Source organism: Lontra canadensis, unplaced genomic scaffold (genome assembly GCF_010015895.1).
Source record: "Lontra canadensis isolate GAN:19392208 unplaced genomic scaffold, GSC_riverotter_1.0 scaffold73, whole genome shotgun sequence".
Classification (NCBI taxonomy): Eukaryota; Metazoa; Chordata; class Mammalia; order Carnivora; family Mustelidae; genus Lontra; species Lontra canadensis.
In genome coordinates, this window is record NW_022631067.1 from 9889053 (window position 1) to 9909055 (window position 20003).

Here is a 20003-nt window from a genome sequence, read left to right on the forward strand (position 1 = left end):
GAGTTTCCAGTGGTGATGGTGTCGGTACGGCCTGTATCGGAGGGCCAAGCAGCAGCACAGATGCACAGCTCAGGACCCAAACACCGACAGATGGTGATGGAAACTGTAGGAGCAGATGCTCATTTAAGGGGTTAAGCACAGAGGACAGACACAGGGGACAACAGGTAAAGGCCATGCTGTAAACCATCATTTAGAAGATGGAAGATTCGAAAGAGTTTAACGCAAACCCAAGAGAGTTACAAGGAGAAGAAATAACCCATAGTGTTGCAAGCACTTTTTTTTTAATTTATTTTTTTTTAATTATGTTAGTCATCGTACATGATGTCATTAGTTTTTGATGTAGTGTTCCAAGATTCGTTGTTTAGGCGTAACACCCAGTTCTCCATGCAATACGTGCCCTCCTTAATACCATCACCAGGCCAACCCATTCCCCACCCCCGTCCCCTCTGAAACCCTCAGTTTGTTTCTTGAAGTCCACAGTCTCTCATGCAGTTAAAGAAAATTGAATCTACTCATTGCAGTTGGTCAAGAGAGAGCTGGAATGTCCTAAGGAAAGCGTGTGCTGACAGAGGTTGCTATCCCAGAATATGAAACCGGATTTTAGCCATTTAAAAGGGAGGAATGAACCAAAATATCTTTTCTCCTGGAGTTGCCATTAGCTGTTTCCAAGTAAAAGATTTATCAGTGAACGTATTGTAACTGTGCAGCCTTTTCTCATTATTGAACTATTTAAATACCAACTACTTTTTAAAAGATTTTATTTATTTATTTGACAGAGATCACAAGTAGGCAGAGAGGCAGGCAGAGAGAGAGGGGGAAGCAGGCTCCCCACTGAGCAAGGAGCCCGATGTGGGGCTCGATCCCAGGACCCTGGGATCACAACCTGAGCCGAAGGCAGAGGCTTTAACCCACTGAGCCACCCAGATGCCCCAGATACCAACTACTTTTAATAAGGGTGAAAAAGCTACTTGAAGTCTTGCTTTTTAAATTCAGTGCACTGCCTTATGAAGGACACTTCTGTAAACAGAAGAAAAAATGTATTGGGTTATAAATACATCATAGTGATAAGGCTAAGATACACAGAAGCAATTTCCTATCAAAATAATCAGCTTACCTAGGATACTTAAATATCCCTGCCTCTCTTTATCAGGGGAATAATAGGTTTGCTGTACTTAGTTATATTGACGCAACATGAACAAATGTGTAAAATCACATTTCTGTGTAGAAAGGAAAATTTTTTATAACCAACTGCCTCAAATTAATTTTGAACTCTTCGTATGTTTATAATTTGTGTTTATTTTACTACTTGGGTGCTTTAAATAATATTTGATATTATTATTATTTTAATATTTTATATTATTGTCAGTCAATATTTCGGTGATTCAGGAGCTAGTGTGTTTTAATGTGTGCGTGGATTAACCAGGTTTTATAGGAGTTTGAACAGATGGTTTTCTTGGGCACTGTTTAATTTGGTGGCATTTTTGCAGTAGGTAAAATTAGGGTCAAACTATGATGATTAGTATCATTCATCATGAACAACCAGTTTTTGTGGGTCAAAAATAGCTAGCATAGAGATTTAAAAATAATAATTCTGGATGTCTACTTCTTTACATAAACAAATCCATAATAAAAAATCAGCTTTGCTTCTATTTATAATAAAAGCCGCATGGTATTCATATATGAAGATATCGTATTCATACATCAAAAAATTTTCCAGACCGTAACTTATGGCCAGATCATAAGATCAATAAATGGTCATTCGCGAGTCTCCACTGGCTCGGTGTAAAAGGTATTATGGCTGGTGGCTAGGTCTATAAAATTTCTTGTATCATCTTTGAACAACTTTGTACAACCACACTTTATTTCCTTTGTGTTGTGTAATCTTGAAGGATTTCTAAAAGATTCTGTATCCCGTTTTCAGGTGCACAGGAGACTGTCATTTAAGAAGCATCCCAAATTGAGGCCACCAGATGTTTCCTTCCATAGTAAATCAGAGAACAAGCATAATTTGAATATTCTGCATATATTTACATATCGATGTCAAGAGTCCCTAACTCCAATTATGTAAAATAAAATTAATTAGTGCAGCCTACTGCAAAGCCCATATTCAAATCCAATATTCGGGGCAAGATAGCCTGGAAATACCTAGCACATCTTAAAGCCAATTAGCTCCCTGTCTTCTGGGAATGGGAGGGCTGGGCAGACACACCTACCCGGGTGCCTCCAGGAGAGCCTGGACATAGGAGGAGGCACTCAGACATAGAGAATCAAAGTCAAGGCTGATGTGTCCTGAGCTGCTGTGGCCGGTTCTCTTTCCCCATGGAAATTGCAGCTGCGTGTTATTTACAGATCCTGCAAATTCTTCTCGTGCTCCTGTGAGAATCGAGGGGTCCTCACTGGAGGTGCTCATCGAGGGGTGCTAATTAGAGTCCCGCGTCCAGCCCCAGGGAGCAGCCAGGAGGACGGCCAGTGGCTGCTTCCTGGTGGTCAAACCACTGTTTCCCTGACCCAGCATTTCCTCGGCTGTGCGCCGCCCCGACCTTTCCCCTTCCTTCAGGGGCCTTGCGCAGCTCTGATGGGTCCTCAGCCCCAGTTTGGTCCATCACACATGCTTAGTCTCTGTGGGCACACGAAGAAGCTTCTGCCTTTCAAGTTTGTGAGGGTAGCCGCGCTCGAGTCATTAACTGCCCGAGGCTGGAATTTCTCCTGCCATCGAGATGTCTTCCTTTCTGTTGTCTATTGTAAAGATTAAGTAAAATATCATCGCTAAGTGTCCAAAGCATAATACATATCCCAAAAAACCGCTGGCTTTGCTCCTTTCCTTGGAGGTTTAGTCCAGATCAGGTAAGTCTGTGGACTCAGGGTAGCCAGGTACTGCCTACCTTTGCCCTTTGTGTCTCCTCCATTATATTTCCCTCATTTCCTATTTGTGCCCTAAGGGCCCGGCATACCTGGGCCCTCCTTGCATGGCCGCTGGACTGTGGGAGGTAGTGGCAGTGGCTAGACAGAAGTGACACTTACGGCAAGATGTGGATGACTCAGAATCGGGGAAATGTATGTACCTGGCAAGCAAGCATCTGGGCTCCCTCCTGTATGATTTGTATTTACTTCAAGGTGCCTGGAAGAGCTGATGCAGTCCCGGCATTTGCAAAAGAAAAAAAAAAATCATTTAGAGGAGGTTCTGCCCCATTCTCTCTGCCCCCTGTCCTCAATGTCAGGGACGAAATTGGGAACTCAGAAACTATCATTGGAAGTCGATGTTTGTAGATGTCATGTTAAATTAAGTCCAGGGAAAATCCTGGGGAAGACCCGAATATTTCATCTGGACTGGTCACCTGTGCTCTGGCACAGACCGACTCTAAACAGAGACAGCTCTCGGCCTCAAAAAACCTCCTGCTAATATGTATATCTGAGAAGGCAATTCGACCCCAGTTAATCTAGACTAGCACCATCCGAACGGGCGGGTAACCTGTTCATGAAATGCACAAAGTGATGCAACCTGTTCATGAAATGCACAAAGTGATGCAACCTGTTCATGAAATGCACAGGGTGATCTATTGGGTTGAGGGAAAAAAAAAACCAAGCTTGGAATGATATTTTTATCTTACCCTTTTAAAATTTCTTTTTGCACATATTGCATATACTCCACCATACAGTAGAACGCGTGTCTAATTAACGAATGCATTTGCATACACGGGGGGCTCCGTTTTTGAGGCGGTCGGGGTGGAGATGGTTTCGGTGACTAACGGAACTGTCTGTCTGCTTCCAGACTGCAGTCTTGTACTGGCTCCCCCAAGCTAACTTCAGCATGCTCAAACGGAAGCAGAGCTCCCGGGTGGAGGCCCAGCCGGTGACGGACTTCGGTCCCGATGAATCTTTGTCAGACAACGCTGACATACTCTGGATTAACAAGCCAGTAAGTTCCTTTTTGGAAGAACGGAGAAGCGCGTGCTGATATAAAGGAAATTGGATCATATAATTCAAAAATCACGTAACTTTGGCTTTGAAATGGCTGTTTGAGGTGCAGTAGAATATGGATGAGTCTCGAAGTCTGGAAGTGGAGAATCATTCAGATGAAATAAAGAGGTGCCGCGGGGGGTCATACACACAGGCAGGTCTGCTAGGTGGTCTGCTCCCTCCTTTCCCCCTCCATGCTCGCCGTCCCCAGAGTCACACCGTACACTGATACTGCTCCTTCTCAGTCCGAGCCAAAGCTTGAGTCCCACATGAGTCATCTCTTCTATCATACTTCCATGAGATCTCAGCACGCATGAACACATGAGGGGATTGTCAGATGTTTGGAATTAGAGGTCGCCTTCAGAGTGGCAAGTGTTGGTTGACTCAAAGGAAAGGTTAATGAGATAGTGGGTAGTGTCTCTGGAGAATTGCGTCACCTTCTCTGCCTAATGAAGCCAAGGAGAACGTGGGGGGAACATCTAGAACAGTGTCACTGGGGTAAATAGTGTAGCAGCCAGAAGGAGGAAGGGCATGGTCATGGGTCTTGCAAGCTCAGCCCAACCACAGAGAGCAGGCTCCCCTTCAGGACTGGACTCCCAGCAGAGGCCGAAGTAAGGGAATGAGCTGTTCCCCGCGCACTGATTGTCTTTCCCTTGACCAGGACACAAGTCATCTGCCTGTCTCCCTGCCCTCTCCAGGCTTCTCCAGCTCATCTGCCCTCCTGACCACATGTCCAGCAGGCTCAGATTTCTTCCTGCCTTTCCCCTTCTGTTCACATTGCCTTTCCCTTTGTAGTCATTGCAACATCTCTCTTCCCTACATTGTTCATTAAAATGGGTTCGCTGTGCAGGGAGGACTTTTTCTAGTCTGGCTCTCACTGCCAGCAACGGTTCTTTCCTGGATCTGCACACACTGGCCCCTGGAGCCTCACCAGGGTCTCCCTGTTCTTCCGGGATGTCCAGCCAGTTCACACTGTTTTCCTGCCCGGAGGCCTTCCCTAGCCTCTGATGAGTCAAGTCCTCCTGACCCATTAAGGGCTGGCTCGGATGTCAGCCCACCCCTGTTGGCGTCTAAAGGCTTCCTCGTTTGACCCTCTCCACCACACACAGAATGAACCTTTTCTCTTTCCGCTTATCCTATTTTACCATTGTATGTAACTAAAAACGTATATTGCATGTATAATGTATAATGTATAATGTATGTGTATGTTATGCCTACCCGACTGCTAAGTAGTGATGAGTCAGAAACGTGCTTAACATTTTTGTGGCCCCAGAGCCCCACAGAATTTCTTACGCATAGGAGGTCTGCCATTCATGGCTAGAGAATTGAACAGGATGGAGAATAAGCATTCACTAACTTTTTTCTTAGTGTCCGCCACATATAAGCCTTTCTGAGAAGCTCTGAGGAAGGTAGCATTATAGATATAGCCTTGGAAGCACTAACTAAAATGATTAATGCTTAATTAGGATACTTTCTTTAAATTCAAAATAGATTCATTGTGGAAGAACCCATCTTTTGAAGCTCTTTTGTGTAATTAGATCCTTTGTGTTGGAGATCCAGATGGGGCTAAATTCGCACACTGATATTTATTGAAGAGTTTCCAAATTGCATGAAAATACATCAACCCTTAAAATGAATTGAGTCATCGGTGACTTCCGTGATATAGAATACATGGCATTATGTCTTCATGCAAATATTATAACTGTCAGATTAATATTATAACCCACTCACCAGCCTACAAGTGTCTGAGTCTCCTCAGAATTCTGACAGTTTTTTCGATTTTTCATCATGGGTCTATGCTAATTTGCACAGCCAAGAAGACATCCACCATGAAACCACGACATCTTTTTTGGAGTGAGGGGAGGGGAGTCTAGTATTAAAGGATTAACATGACTGCAGATATATCCAGCATCATCAATAAATAACACATTTCCATTATGTTAAGTATTGTGTACTAATTAATTAACTAGTAAGATTAAGTGTGTGTGGGTAGCATGCAGATGCAAGGAATATTATAATTATTATAATTAATATTATATTACATAATATTATAATTAATATTATAAGTCTAGGTGTTTGTTTTTATAATAAAATACTGTATGTGAGTGATCTTATTTCTTACACGTATACACGTAGATGCACACACATGTGCATATACATGTTTATCTATTATTTCTACTCTTTATGCTGAAGTTGAGGAAAATCTTTGAACAGCATGTGCATTCCTAGAATTGCACAGAAACTTACTTTTCGGAATTTTGGGAAAGCTCCCAGGGCTAAAATTGTACAAAACATTCTCTAAAATAGTAAGTCCATATTGCAAATGTAGGATGAGGTCAGATTTCGAAATATATTTTTTATACAAGAATATAAATACAAGATACAAGATATAAATGGAAAGATAACCGGACACATGGGAAATGTTACGTGTCAAGTCATTTTTTAAAATGTTGGCAATCCAGGAGGATAGACCACTCTTCTAACGACCAGGGAAGTTACGGTAAGTAAAATATAATTCTAGGTGCTCATAATACATAAAAAGTATAAAAGTAATGGCACATGACATTTCTGTATGAGTAAAGTACTGACCCATGTATTTTTTTTCTTTTCAGCATAACAGTATTCATTGTTTTTCCACCACACCCAGTGCTCCATGCAATCCGTGCCCTCTCTAATACCCACCACCTGGTTCCCCCAACCTCCCACCCCCCGCCCCTTCGAGACCCTCAGGTTGTTTTTCAGAGTCCATAGTCTCTCATGGTTCACCTCCCCTTCCAATTTCCCTCAACTCCCTTCTCCTCTCCATCTCCCCATGTCCTCCATGCTATTTGTTATACTCCACAAATAAGTGAAACCATATGATAATTGACTCTCTCTGCTTGACTTACTTCACTCAGCATAATCTCCTCCAGTCCCGTCCATGTTGCTACAAAAGTTGGGTATTCATCCTTTCTGATGGAGGCATAATACTCCATAGTGTATATGGACCACATCTTCCTTATCCATTTGTCCGTTGAAGGGCATCTTTGTTCTTTCCACAGTTTGGCGACCATGGCCATTGCTGCTCTAAACATTGGGGTACAGATGGCTCTTCTTTTCAGTACCTCTGTATCTTTGGGGTAAATACCCAGTAGTGCAATTGCAGCTGACCCATGTTTTAATGGGATCAGAATCTCCTTATATTGTGGCCCAATGCCTTGGGAAGGTCAGAGGCACTGAAGTAACCTGCTCAGGTTCACACAAGCCCTTGGCTCTCATTAACTGCGGGAGCATGGAAAAGTCTCTTAACCTTTCTGCCTTCATGTGTGCATGTGGAAATTAGGCTGCTTTCAGATGTAAAATATGGAATGTAAATGATGTAAAATATGGGATGTAAAATGATGTAAAATGATGTAAATGTATGTAAATATGGGAATGATGTAAAATATGGGAAAATATTTAGCACATTGTATGCACTTAACAGACATGAGTTTCCTACTCTCTCTTCTCCATCCCAGTGAAATATTTTAATCTCGAGATTGTATTTTCCAAATAGTGTGGTTTATAATGTAAGGTTAAGGCCTCATTTTGTGGTGTCAAATGAGAACTCTGACCCTCTTTTGCAGTGGGTTCACTCTTTGCTGCGCATCTGTGCCATCATCAGCGTCATTTCCGTCTGTATGAACACGCCCATGACGTTCGAGCACTACCCTCCTCTGCAGTATGTGACTTTCACTCTGGATACTCTGCTGATGTTTCTCTACACGGCAGAGATGATAGCAAAAATGCACATCCGGGGTATTGTCAAGGTGAGTGTTCTAGAACCAAAATGCTTTGAAAATCTAAGTTAGTTTAATAGTATTTTCAGATTAATTTCCATCAAACAAAACGTCTCTTTATCCATCCTGTAGTTTTTTAAAATAGGGCATAACTCCAGAGACTGGTGAAAATATGATGTGTACGAATATTTAAAAAGTGAAATAAATTGTGTAAGACACAAAGCCTTGGGATATCCAGGAAGGAGAGAGAGAGAGTCGGCCTGTAGGCTTCATGGCCAGAATAGGGTCGATTATGCCACCTCCCGGGGAAACCTGTGGCTTGGCACAGGGACGAGTCCAGGCGTGGCACCTGCGGCTTTACAGGATGTGGAATAAATGTTACCTGATGAAGTTACAGTGTGACGACACTCCGGGATGTCATTAACCTGAACTGTCCTGAAGGTACAAAGGAGTGAAAAGCAAGGGCATGAGGTGGAAAGCAGGAGTATAGGAAAAGGAAGGCATGGCATGTCAGTGGAACCATTGGGAGACAAGAAATAAATGAAAGAAAAAGGAAAAAGAAAAAGCAAAGGAAGAAAAGTTCTGTCAAAGGATATCTTCTGTGTATTCCTAACCTGCACACAGAGGATAAAAATAGGTAGACGACACTTTCTCTGTGATGTATTTGAAATTATACTATTTAGGGAGCCAGTGGTATAAGGAAATCGCAGAAGGGACAGTAAAAGTCTGCAAATGACAGATTTGACTCAAATCCTAGCTCTTCCTTTACTGGCTATATCAGCATCTCCAGTTACATAATTTTGGTGGAAAAGGGCCTTATTTTGTACTAGGACTTCAAGATTCTAATGAGATGATGCATAACATGAAATTACTTAGGGTCAGTGCATCTCTCTATGCATAATTCAATGTGTATCATCCTTAAAACATAAGGGTCACAGTCAGCACATTACTTTATTTTCATTTTTAACCTTTTGAAAACCTTTTTATTATGGGAAATTTTAAGTTTACTCAAAAGTAGAGATTATAGTTCTCATGAATCCCTATAACTCAGTATCAACAGTTATCAATATTTGGCCACTTCTTTTCATTTTTAAGCAAGTCTCAGAAACCAGGTCATTTCAGAAGTAACAGCTCATGCATTACTGTCTGAGACACTTTATTTTTAACATAACCATCATGCCATTATTGCGTCTAGCAAAATTAACAACAATTTCTTAATGTATGCCAGTACCCAAGTCATAGACATATTTTCCAAATTGTCTCAAACATTTCCTATTATAATAAGTTAGCTTCTTTGAATCAGGACTCAAATGAGCTTTAAGAAATATATTTGTTATATTTTTAAATCTCATTTAAGTCTCTTTATGCCCCTTAATTCTCAACCCCACATATCCTGCAAAAAAAAAATAGAAAAATATGACTAAAAAAAAAGAAAAAAAATAAATTAAAGGTTTGTTTACTCTTCTTGTTGGGAATATGAGCTCTTGTAGAACATTCTACATTCTAGATATGACTAATTGCTTCCTGATGGTTCCATTTTTAGTTTCTATATACTCCATATTCCCTGAACCATTTTGACTTTGACCAGCGATGTACACAGGTGCCTCTTTCCCCAAGCAGTAGCCACAAAATGGTTTGTAGAACTTCTGGGCCTTTGCCAATCTGATGGGTGAAAAATGATAACTCAGTGTAGTTTTAGTTTGAATTTCCCTTTTGAGAATGAGGTTGATTTGAGCACGACTGTATACAAAGGCCATTTTCAAGTTGTTATTATTTTTCATTCAAGGTTTGGGTACTCTTCTTGTTGGGAATATGAGCTCTAGGTGATGTAAATTACATTTACTTTTCCTCTTTCATGATTATCTTTGCTCATGACTATTCAGGCCATGCACATTTCCTGTTCCGGATCAGAAGCTCTTTCCATCCTATCAACGGGAATGTTTTACACTTCTCCTTATATACATTTTGCATATTTTTTGTTATTTTTGTGCTTTGTTATGTTATTTCATCTTTTCGCTGTCACTATGGGGTCTTCTATAAAGTGTTCTAACTTGCTGTTATTCTTTTAAATGAAGGCTGTTGATTTTTATGTGCTAATATTATTTCTTGCTACTTTACTAAATTTAATAAATTCTTGTACTGTTTATAGTAGTTTTCCCATTAATTCTTTTATCTTTTTATTTGTCTTTTTATTTCCATTTCAGATGTCTCTCTCTTTCTCGCTCATTTATTGGGTCAGCTCAATTTTAAATAGTATGAGAGGCAATGAACATCTTTGTTTAACCCCAGGCATATTTAGACCATCTCTCATGTTTCCTCATTAAATAATCTGAAGGATTAGGGTTTGAAGTAGGTACATTTTATCAGGCTAAGATAACAAACATTAATTCCAATTTTTGACTATTGTATCATGAATAGCTTTTAAATTTTGTTGAATGATTATTTTTCTTTTTAGCTCTTGGAATAGAGTAGATTTCCTAATATTGAACCATCCTTACATTCCTGGAAAAAACTGAGTGGGGTCACGGCACAGTTTTATTCTGTTTTAATGTGCTATTTGATGACATTTGTTATTATTTTCATTGTTTTAACTTTGTCTAATCTTTTTCAAGTTTTGATATTAGATTTTTCATGTATGTGTGTACACTGTTATGCTCTAAAATAGTCTGAATAATCTTTAAAAATTTTGGTACAAATCTCCTATGAAACCATCTAGTTCTAGTGCTTTTTTTTGGTGGGATTCCTTTCTATTTCTGTTTCTTCTATGGAAATTGTTCTGTTCAGACTTGCTTGGCCTATGGGTTCTGTTTGGTGATGTATACTTTTTTAGGAAATTATCGACTGTTTATTTTGTTGAATTTATTAACAGAAGATTGCATTCAGTAATTTTAATTTTCTCTGTTTGATTTATACTTCTTCCAAATTTTGAATTTTTTTTAGATTAGAATTTATTTTGCTTGGGTTGGCTAGTATTATTTGATTGTTTTGTTTTGTTGCATTTTTTTTTTTTAAGATTGTATTCATTTATTTGAGAGAGAGAGAGCATGATGGGGGGAAGGGGTGTTGGGGCAGAGTGAGAGGGACAAGCGCAATCCCAGGACCCTAAGATCATGATCTAAGCCAAAGGCAAACACTTAACTGACCAAGCCACCCAGGCTCCCTCATTTTGTTTTAGATTAGCCAATTTGTTTACTTATCTTGTTGATTTTTAAAAAGAACTGGCGTATTAATTCATTTGAACTCATTAATTTTTGCTTTTACTTTTCTTTTTTTTCTTTCTTTTTTTTGCTTTATTTGGTTTACTTTTTTGGTCTGTTTCCAGATTTTTGACGGTGTTTCACATTTTCATTTCTCAAGATTCTTAAACACGTTACTTCATTGCTTCTGGTATAAATGTGGCTGTGAGAATGTTTTTTCCTTCTTTGTGATTGGATCTTTCTCTTAAATACTGAGAGTCTTTCCCTTTATTATTGAACTCAGTAGATCTATGAGAATATGTCTTTTGTTGACCATTAAGAACATAGGCATGTCATACGATATTTGTTTTATTCCATTCTGTCTTCAGGATTTCTTTTCATATCCTAGTTACACCAGATCATGTTTTGGTCATTTATTTCCATCATTTTCTTTATGTGTGTTTTTTTTCTTTTTTTCCCCCCTATTTTTAATCTTTCCTATAGTCTATTCCCTTATTGTACTCCCTATGCTGTCTATTCAATCTTGTGTTCCTTTAAGTTTACTTCTCTTTCTGAAATGTTTTTTTTTCATTTCTTTCTAATTCTGATTATTTCTTGAATGCTTTTCTGTCTTTTTTCACAGTCTCCTATTGTTTTGACATAATTTCCGTTGTTCCTTTTTTCCAATTCTGTTGTACTTTTGTAGCATCTATTTTTCTTAATTTCTTTTGATCACTTTGTTATAGTCACTACAGTCTTTATCTGCTTTGTATGCTTATTTTTTTGCATGTATTATACATTATTTGTGTGTTGTGTACATTATTTGGTTCATTTATATATGTATATGGACTTGATATTATATACATTTATAAATACAATTATAATATATTCATAAGGACTTGATCATAATCCTTTTGTTCCGTTACCTTTCTTGCCATTGCTCATTTGAAATCTGAGTTTCTCCTGCTTAATGGGTAGAGTAGCTTCCATATATTATCAGTTTGAAGGTTCCTTCCCCTGTTTTACCATAAAATATAAAATATATAGCTTCTCTGTGCAGCTCCCATCCCAGGTGTGAGCTCTGCCTCCTCTGAACTGCTGGTCCTCTTATCTAATCCGTGTTATCCTTTGTCCCTCCTGTCCCGGCCCTAGCCTATTCAGATTCTACTCCAGGAGTTTTTCTCTAGCTTGGGTCTCTGTTCTCCCGGAAAGGGGTTTTTATGGGATCCACTCGAGAGATTAGGATGTTCTGTCACCTCTGATCTTTGCCCAGCCCCTTGGTGGGCATTTTGTCTTTGTTACTGTTTAGTTCTTTTGTTTCACATTCACCTGCCATTGATAGACTGTTTTGTTACCTTTTGAAGGATTTTGCCCTTTATTCTCAGGGTCACTGTCTGAGGCTTCCACTAAGTGTTTTGCTAGTATTTATTACTAGTTTTTGGTGCTGTGAAATTCTCAGATCAGCCAGAACTTCCCCGCACGACTTTCCTCTACAACCTTCCCAAGCTGGGGTCTTGAGTAGGTGTTGATATTGTCAATAGTTTGGTCTTTATTTTGGAATACATTGTCAGTTTTATTCGAGACTATGTCCATGGATATGTTTTTCTGTGCTATCTCACTGTTTTGTTTTCTTAGGAAATTTGGGAGATTCAAAAAAACTACCATCATGATCTTACCCAGATTGAAGTTAATCGTTCAACCTCTACATAGTTTATTTAGCATATACTTTGTGTCTGGAGAAAGAAACAAATTCTAGCTGTCTTCCCCCCCCCCCCCAAGAAGGTGGTGGGAAGTCTCCTGGGCATATTGAGTGGTTGAGGCCCTGGGAGATCAAGCTTAGAAAGTATACTCCAGGGAGCTCTGCACCTGGGGCAGCAATGGCCTCAGCTCAGGTCCCGCCTGGGAACAGTCTGGTCCACACACCACCGCCTCTGACACTGTGAATGTTGCCCAGGTTCTCCCTTTGTCCTCAGAAGTCAGTGTTCGCAGTTTTGAAAGTGAATATCTTACTGGTCAGGTTACATTAGGATCTGGAGGAGAAGTCCTGGGGGGTGGGGGGTGCAGTTTGATGGGTCTGATAGTGAAGAGATAAAGGACAGGACTGAGGCTGGAAGCTTGTCTACAGATATACTTTATTAATTCCCCAAGCGCGGCTCTCAGAGGGTTTGTTATTGCCTGAGTTCTCTCTTCTGATTTCCTTGTCATAGGGGCCTTTACAAAATAAACTCAAAAGAGCTCACAAGTATTTTGGAATTTGTATTAGTTTCCTGCTTATTACATAACTAACGACAATGAACTTGGTACCTTAAAACAACAGAAATTCGTTGTCTCACCGTTCTGGAGACCACAAGTCCAAAACCAGAATGTTAGCAGGGCGATGATCTTTCTGAAGATTCTAGGGGAAACCCCTTCCTTGCTCTTCCTCACTCTGGGAGGCGCTGGGTGATTTCTGACATTCCTTAGCTCGTAGTTGTGTTGCTCCAGTCTTTGCTCCTGTCTTCATGGGAACTTCTTCTTCCACGTGCCTCTGTGTCCTCTCCTCTTCTTTTAAGGACACTAGTCATTGGATTTAGGGCTCACCCTAATTAAGTATGACCTCATCTTAACTAATTACACTTTTGAAGGACATTATTTCCATATAAGGTCACATTTTGAGGTTCTGAGTGGGCATGGATTTGGGGGACACACTGTTGAACTCCCTACAGAATTAGCTTCGGCTAGCCACTGGACCAGCCAGCAGCTTGCTATTATCAGATATTTTAAGAAGCTTTGAAAGAAGCTTTCTGAAGTTTGCGGCAACTCACAGAAAATTGGGGTAGAAATACTAAAGAGAAATTCATTTCAGTGTAGGAATTGAACTTGAAAGGAACCATCAAAGCCACAGCAATCTTAATGCATTTACTAAGAAACCAGTAAGCTCAGAGAATCACCAAGAGCCCATTGTGGGTACAATAAGCATGGGTCTATATAATATGACTGTAAAATGGGATCCCCAACCCCTTAGGAAAAGTTGTTGGCTTATGGGAGCAGGGGTACCTGCCATGCCTCAGCCAGTGGATTTCAGGGTGATTTGAAGATCACCTGGGTCTTTCACAGAGTCGCTAGGTCAGATATTCTGAGCAGTAGGTTTAGATATGTTGAGGTGCCCAAAATTGATCACTAAACCAGGAGGCCAACTTTAGGGAAAGCTGGTCTTGTGAGGGTGGTAGAGGCATCCTTTATGCCACTGTAACTTCTCTCCCAGTACAGCCTAGCCCTGTTTTGAATTCTGTGATTCCCCAGAGGGCCTTGGATGACCCTGGCGCTCATGTATGTTGGTCATTCAGGCAATGCAATCTCCGAACATTCTTTGGGATTAAAACACCATGTGTTGATTTCTTTGAGATTCCAATTTGAAGGAACAGAAGCACGACATTTCCTAAAATAAAAGTTTTGTTTCTGAAGTTGTTTAATAAATGAAGACTTGGATTTCACATCATGAAGGTGACAGTAGACATTGCGATGTCACAGTCTAATGATAAGAAGAACAGAGGTAGACTTAATATATCCATGCCAAGTGAACCGAGCACCGAATGAGCAGAGGTTTTAATGGTTCAGATATTAAAAGTCAGAGCAATCATTAGATAAGAAAATATTGGATTTATGACCAGGCTGTTTTTGAAACCTTTTTAGTGAGTCGTGCCCAGTATTTTCTGACTTCCGTCAGTATTTGGATGATGAGCTGTTGACTAAGACTAAAAGTGTTGCTTTAATCTTTAGTCTGTAAGAATTGAAAACTGAAAATGAACATCAAATACAGTCTGTTTTTCATTTAGGAATGCTTGGATTAAACACAAATATACTACAGATTTTTGTAATACTGACTTGCTAACATTATCTGGAAGTAATCATTAGAGCCTCAGATCTCATTAAAACTGGTGTTCAGTGTTTAAATGCTATGTGAGATTTGGGTAAACATAGTTAAATAGGAAGTCTAATTATCCAAACCAAGCTTTAAATTTGTCATCTCACTGAGTTCTCACCCTTGAGGTCCCCACGGCAAAAAGTCATGACTTTATTCTCATTTTGGTAACATACATTTCTGCAGAAATGCAGGTTATGACATTCACAGACCAAAGAGTTTATGTTGGGTTTGAGATTACATTCTGGTATTTAAAACTTAACTTACTTTCCTTTAGATATGTACATAGAAGTGGGATTTATGGATTATAAGACAGATACGTTCTTAATTTTTTTTAAGAACCTCCATTTTTTTTAAGAACCTCCCTTTTCTCCACATCCTCCCCAACACTTATCTCTTGTCTTTTTGATAAATCCTAACATGTGTGAAGTGGCATCTTGTTGTGGTTTTGATTTTCATTTTTCTAATTGTTAGTGAAGTCAAGCACCGTTTCATGTACCTGTCAGCCACCCATATGTCTTTCTTACAGAAATGTCTATTCAGGTCCATTGTCCTTTTAAAGTTAGGTTGTTTGTTTTTGCTATTGAGTTGGAAATATATGTCAACAAATAAGTTGTACACCTTAAATAGATACAATTTAAAATTTGGATTATATACTAAAACTGGAAAGAAATCTTAAGCTTTTCATAAAGGCTTAGTTTTAGCAAGATATCATCTGTTACAGTACAGTGTATTGTTCGTTTAAATTTTATTGACTCCACAATTTTGTATTTATGAGTTTGTTTTGGTTTACCATTGCATGAGAAAAATGTAGGTATTTAAGTTACTCCATAATAAAATGCATCAGCCCCTACAAGGGCTGTATGATCATTTTTTTTAAGGTTTTATTTATTCATTTGACAGACAGAGATCACAAGTAGGCAGAGAGGCAGGCAGAGAGAGTAAGGGCAGCAGGCTCCCCACTGAGTAGAGAGCCCGATGCGGGGCTCAATCCCAGGACCCTGGGATTATACCTGAGCTAAAGGCAGAGGCTTTAACCCACTGAGCCACTCAGGCACTCCCAGATGATCATTTTTTTAAAGGATCTCATGTTACTCAACTTTGAATTACTATGCTCTCATCACTAACCCTACTATATATATATTTTTAAACTTTTATTAAGCACCTGTCTTCCAAAAAGCTCATTTTTTCATAAAATATTTCCATACTTTTTCTACCTTAATTCATTTTCTAATAGTATGACAGTTACCTCTCACTCAATTTTTTATTGTCTTTACCCAGAAAATTTGCAAATATGTGCTGTGTTTGTTCACTTGTAGGACTTATGCTTGTGTTTTTCCCACACACATCTAGGATCATTATGAATATATATGTGCATATTGTGTTCTATTTTAATCATCAGGTTATACTTTTCTTAATAAGATTTCACATTGTTTGTAACAGAGCTGTACAAATAGTTTGGTGGAAATCATATTATATGTACTGATTTCCATGCAGTATTTCTGAGGAACAGTCCAATTTAGTGATGAAGTAACAGCAGTCTGTCATATGACTTCTGTTGGAAGACTATGTGTGCGTCGATATACATGTATGTCAGAGATTTGGGGAAAGTGGGTGTTTTATTTTTGAAGGAGCGTTTTCCATGCATAAACTGTATTAATCCATATGAGATGTTTATAGAGCAAAAAAAAAATCATCATTGTATTGAATGCTCTAAAATTATACCTCGCTTGTTTTAACAATGTATGGCACACCTGAAATTCAGACCAAATGCTTAAGGTACGGTGATCTAATAATACCTAGTTTGTAGACGTATCTACAACAAACCAAACCCAGAAATTTTATTTTTCAAGAAGAAAGTACTGCAGCTGTAGCTTTCTGGTATTGCCCACAAATTTTATTGACCCAGTGTTTTGCCTAATATATTAAACTATGTATAAATATGAATTTAAGATGCTAAAATTTTGAGATACTGAAGATAAAAACTATAATTAAAAATATAAGGGAGAGTTATATTCTCAAACCCAAGTACAGTTTCCAAGTTTGCTTTTGATCATTCAGCAAATATTGATTGGATCACTAGATCACTAACACTAGGTAGCAATCCACCTGTGCATTTCTGTATAATGAACAGCATTTAAACAACTATCACTCAATTATTTGTATTTCCTGAGTTCAGGAGTGGGTGTTTTGCATGCACCAAACAAAAGTGGGAGCATGTGCTCTTATGTAAAAAACAAAGATAAAATATGTGAGAGGATTATCTACCATGGTGGATTGAATCTGTGAGGTCATCAGTGGTCAGGCAAGGCATCGGTTTACAGTACAGAAAAAGTGCTACTAATTACACTTGGATCATAAGGTGTAAGATTGTAATTGATGCGTTGATTACAAGGTACAACCTAAATTTAGAAGAGTTAAACTGTGTCAGGGTGGGGGGTGGTATGTCTTAAAATTAATGAAATAAGATCAGATGACCTGAGTTGGTAGACTCCTGTCTTAGGTCCTGCAAAAAGCTAACGTCAGGGAAGATCGGGAAAAGGAAGATGGTGATGCACTTGACACTTGTGTCTTGTAATACAAGATTCAGCTCAGAAGAACAACAGAGCTATACATGCGTTGCACACTGTACCTTCTTGCCAGATTTATGGGCAGTTTCCATGTGTCCACTGACACACACGCAGATTCATTACAGTGGTTCTTCTAGATACATAGTGATTTGGGGGCAAATATTTTTGCAAATATAAATGGCAGATGTTTGTATAGTGAGAATGCAGATTGTGAGAGATATGCCTTTGTTGTTTTGTGCAAATGCCGTAATGGTATTCTGTAAAAGATACGGGGGAGGGAGGGCCCAAGAAATAGTGAAAACGTCTTCTTGGGGATATCAGAGAAGTCTTGAAGAAGGAGGGACAGGAAGCCCATGTCCCAAAGGATAAGTCCGTGTGCTCTGTGGCAGGAGCGTTGGGGGTAAAAGTAAAGGATTTCACAGAAGGAGAAAAGACATACTCGGATCCCCAAGGCCTGGAACAGCCTGGTGCTTTGGGGAGCTCTCAGTAGTGAGAAGTAGCAGGGGGCCTGTGTGCGGGATTCTGTGAAGGTGGCCGGCAGCACGGGGGAGGACTTGGCATGTCCTGCGAGGAGCTCGGACTTCATTCTGTGCTCAGTAAAGGTGCGTGGGGGATTCAGATCTGAGAGCGACAGGGTCTGCTCTGTATTTGAGAAGTTCACTCTGGAGGTGACATGTCACCTTCGTTGTTTTGTGCCAATGCTGTAATGGTGTTCTATAAAAGATATGGGGGAGGAAGGGCCCCAGAAATAGTGAAACTGAGGCAGGAAGTCCTTCTGGGGAGACCCGTCTTCAAAAATTTTTGTTGGGGGCGCCTGGGTGGCTCAGCGGGTTAAGCCGCTGCCTTCGGCTCAGGTCATGATCTCAGGGTCCCGGGATTGAGCCCCGCATCGGGCTCTCTGCTCGGCAGGGAGCCTGCTTCCTCCTCTCTCTCTCTGCCTGCCTCTCTGCCTACTTGTGATCTCTGTCAAATAAATAAATAAAAATCTTTAAAAAAAAATTTTTTTTGTTGGGGGCATGTTTTGTCTTAAGGATGTCACATCGTTTTGTCGTGTTCCCCGTGCTCGCAGGTGTAAGCCATTCTCTCCCACTCCCCAAGCGGTCGTTCCTAATTGCCTTCCCATTACTTCCTATTCTGAGGAGCATTCTAGCTCCCCAGATCCCTGGAGGCAAAAATAAACCATTTGGGTGACAGGTTTGTGTTGTAAATCATCCCATGTATCGCAGACCGTGAATTCTACAGACAAGTCTCAGTTGTCTCTTTGTCATCTGGCAATAAACCTTGGTAAAGGTACCATGCATGCTCTGCGCAGTGCTGAAGTGATAAATAACGACGCTAAGACCCAGTGACAGATGGGCCCTGGGAACTGGGAACAATACATCATGTGCTCGGGAAACTACCAGTGCATATGATCTTGGAACTGCGAACTGTATCCCTATAAATGTCTTCAGATGAATGTGTTTGGTTTCTCTGCTTATTAAATACTTGCATGGCAATTTAAGTGACTCTCTAATACTGCATAATTGATTGGCAGTCTCTGAGTGTTTACTTTTGTAAAAATTGACAGACAGCTCTTGACTAACTCCTCAGCGGCCAGCATGCTGATTTCTGCCTGTAGTCCGGCTACATTCTCTGCTCTCCATTTTTGTTGATGAACCAACCAAATTAAAACCTTTCTGTCATATTTGAGGTGTTAAAATTTCCTGAGTACCCTGCGTACTCTGGTTATGTAATTCAGAAGTAGGAGAAAGGGGCAGCTCATTATTTGCAAATATTATATAACTTGGGTATGAATACAGTAGGACTTTAAAACGATCTGGACATACTTCACCAGTTATGATTAAAAGTCTTTGACACTCAATCAAAAAGAGAATTTGGTAAATGTGTCAGACACAAAGTGTATTATGAGGTTATATTTCAAAGTGCCAGGTTCAGAGTCTGTATTTTATTTTATTTTTTTAAAGTTGTTTTGCACTTATAAAGACTTAGTGATTATCAGTAATGACCAACATGATATACATGTCAATTCATTCATGTTTACAATTGCATTATAGTGCACAAGTTCTATTCACCTTGATTGGATTCCTGTTTGCATGGCATGTAGTAGGCTTTGTTTCGTGGAAGTATGCGAATCCAGGAAACATCCTAAAGTTATCTCATTAATTTCATCTGTGGTCTTTCATGATCATACAGGGAAAAAAAATCTTAACTTGAAGATATTACCCTGAAGGGTAATTACACATCCTTCTTTCTTCGCCAGGAGTCAAAGAATCATCTCTTTTAAGGAACAATGCTAATTTCAATGAATGGATGGGTGAACACATGCATTTATGAAGCATATGAGTGCGCTTCTGACTCCATGTATTGTAATCTACAGAAACGTCCTGAGATATTGTACATCTGCTTATCTAATTCATTCATTTAATATCTGCTGTATGTCTCTCTCTGTGCTGGGTGGCTGAAATTGTCTACTCTCAAGGTGTTACTAATCTTCAGAAAAGACTCAAATATTTATAGTGGGGATAGGCTGTTTTTTTTTTTTTAAGATTTTATTTATTTATTTGAGAGAGAGAAAGAGAGAAAGCAAGAGCATTGGGGGGGGTGGGTAGTGAGAGGGTGAAGCAGGCTCCCCACTGAGCAG

General features: G+C 39.6%; 1 protein-coding gene across 3 annotated transcripts in view; it reads left to right on the forward strand.

The window, feature by feature from the left end:
• NALCN (sodium leak channel, non-selective) overlaps positions 1-20003 on the forward strand; it is a 303765-nt gene that overhangs the window by 11813 nt on the left and 271949 nt on the right. For 2 of the 3 annotated variants that reach the window (XM_032881092.1, XM_032881089.1), the window contains exons 2-3: positions 3770-3916; positions 7563-7745. In XM_032881092.1, the coding sequence (XP_032736983.1) occupies positions 3809-3916; positions 7563-7745 (291 nt within the window). In that variant the 5' untranslated portion in view covers positions 3770-3808. Of the gene's footprint in view, positions 1-3769; positions 3917-7562; positions 7746-20003 lie in introns of those variants that run through there. The other variant, XM_032881090.1, reaches the window with a different exon arrangement.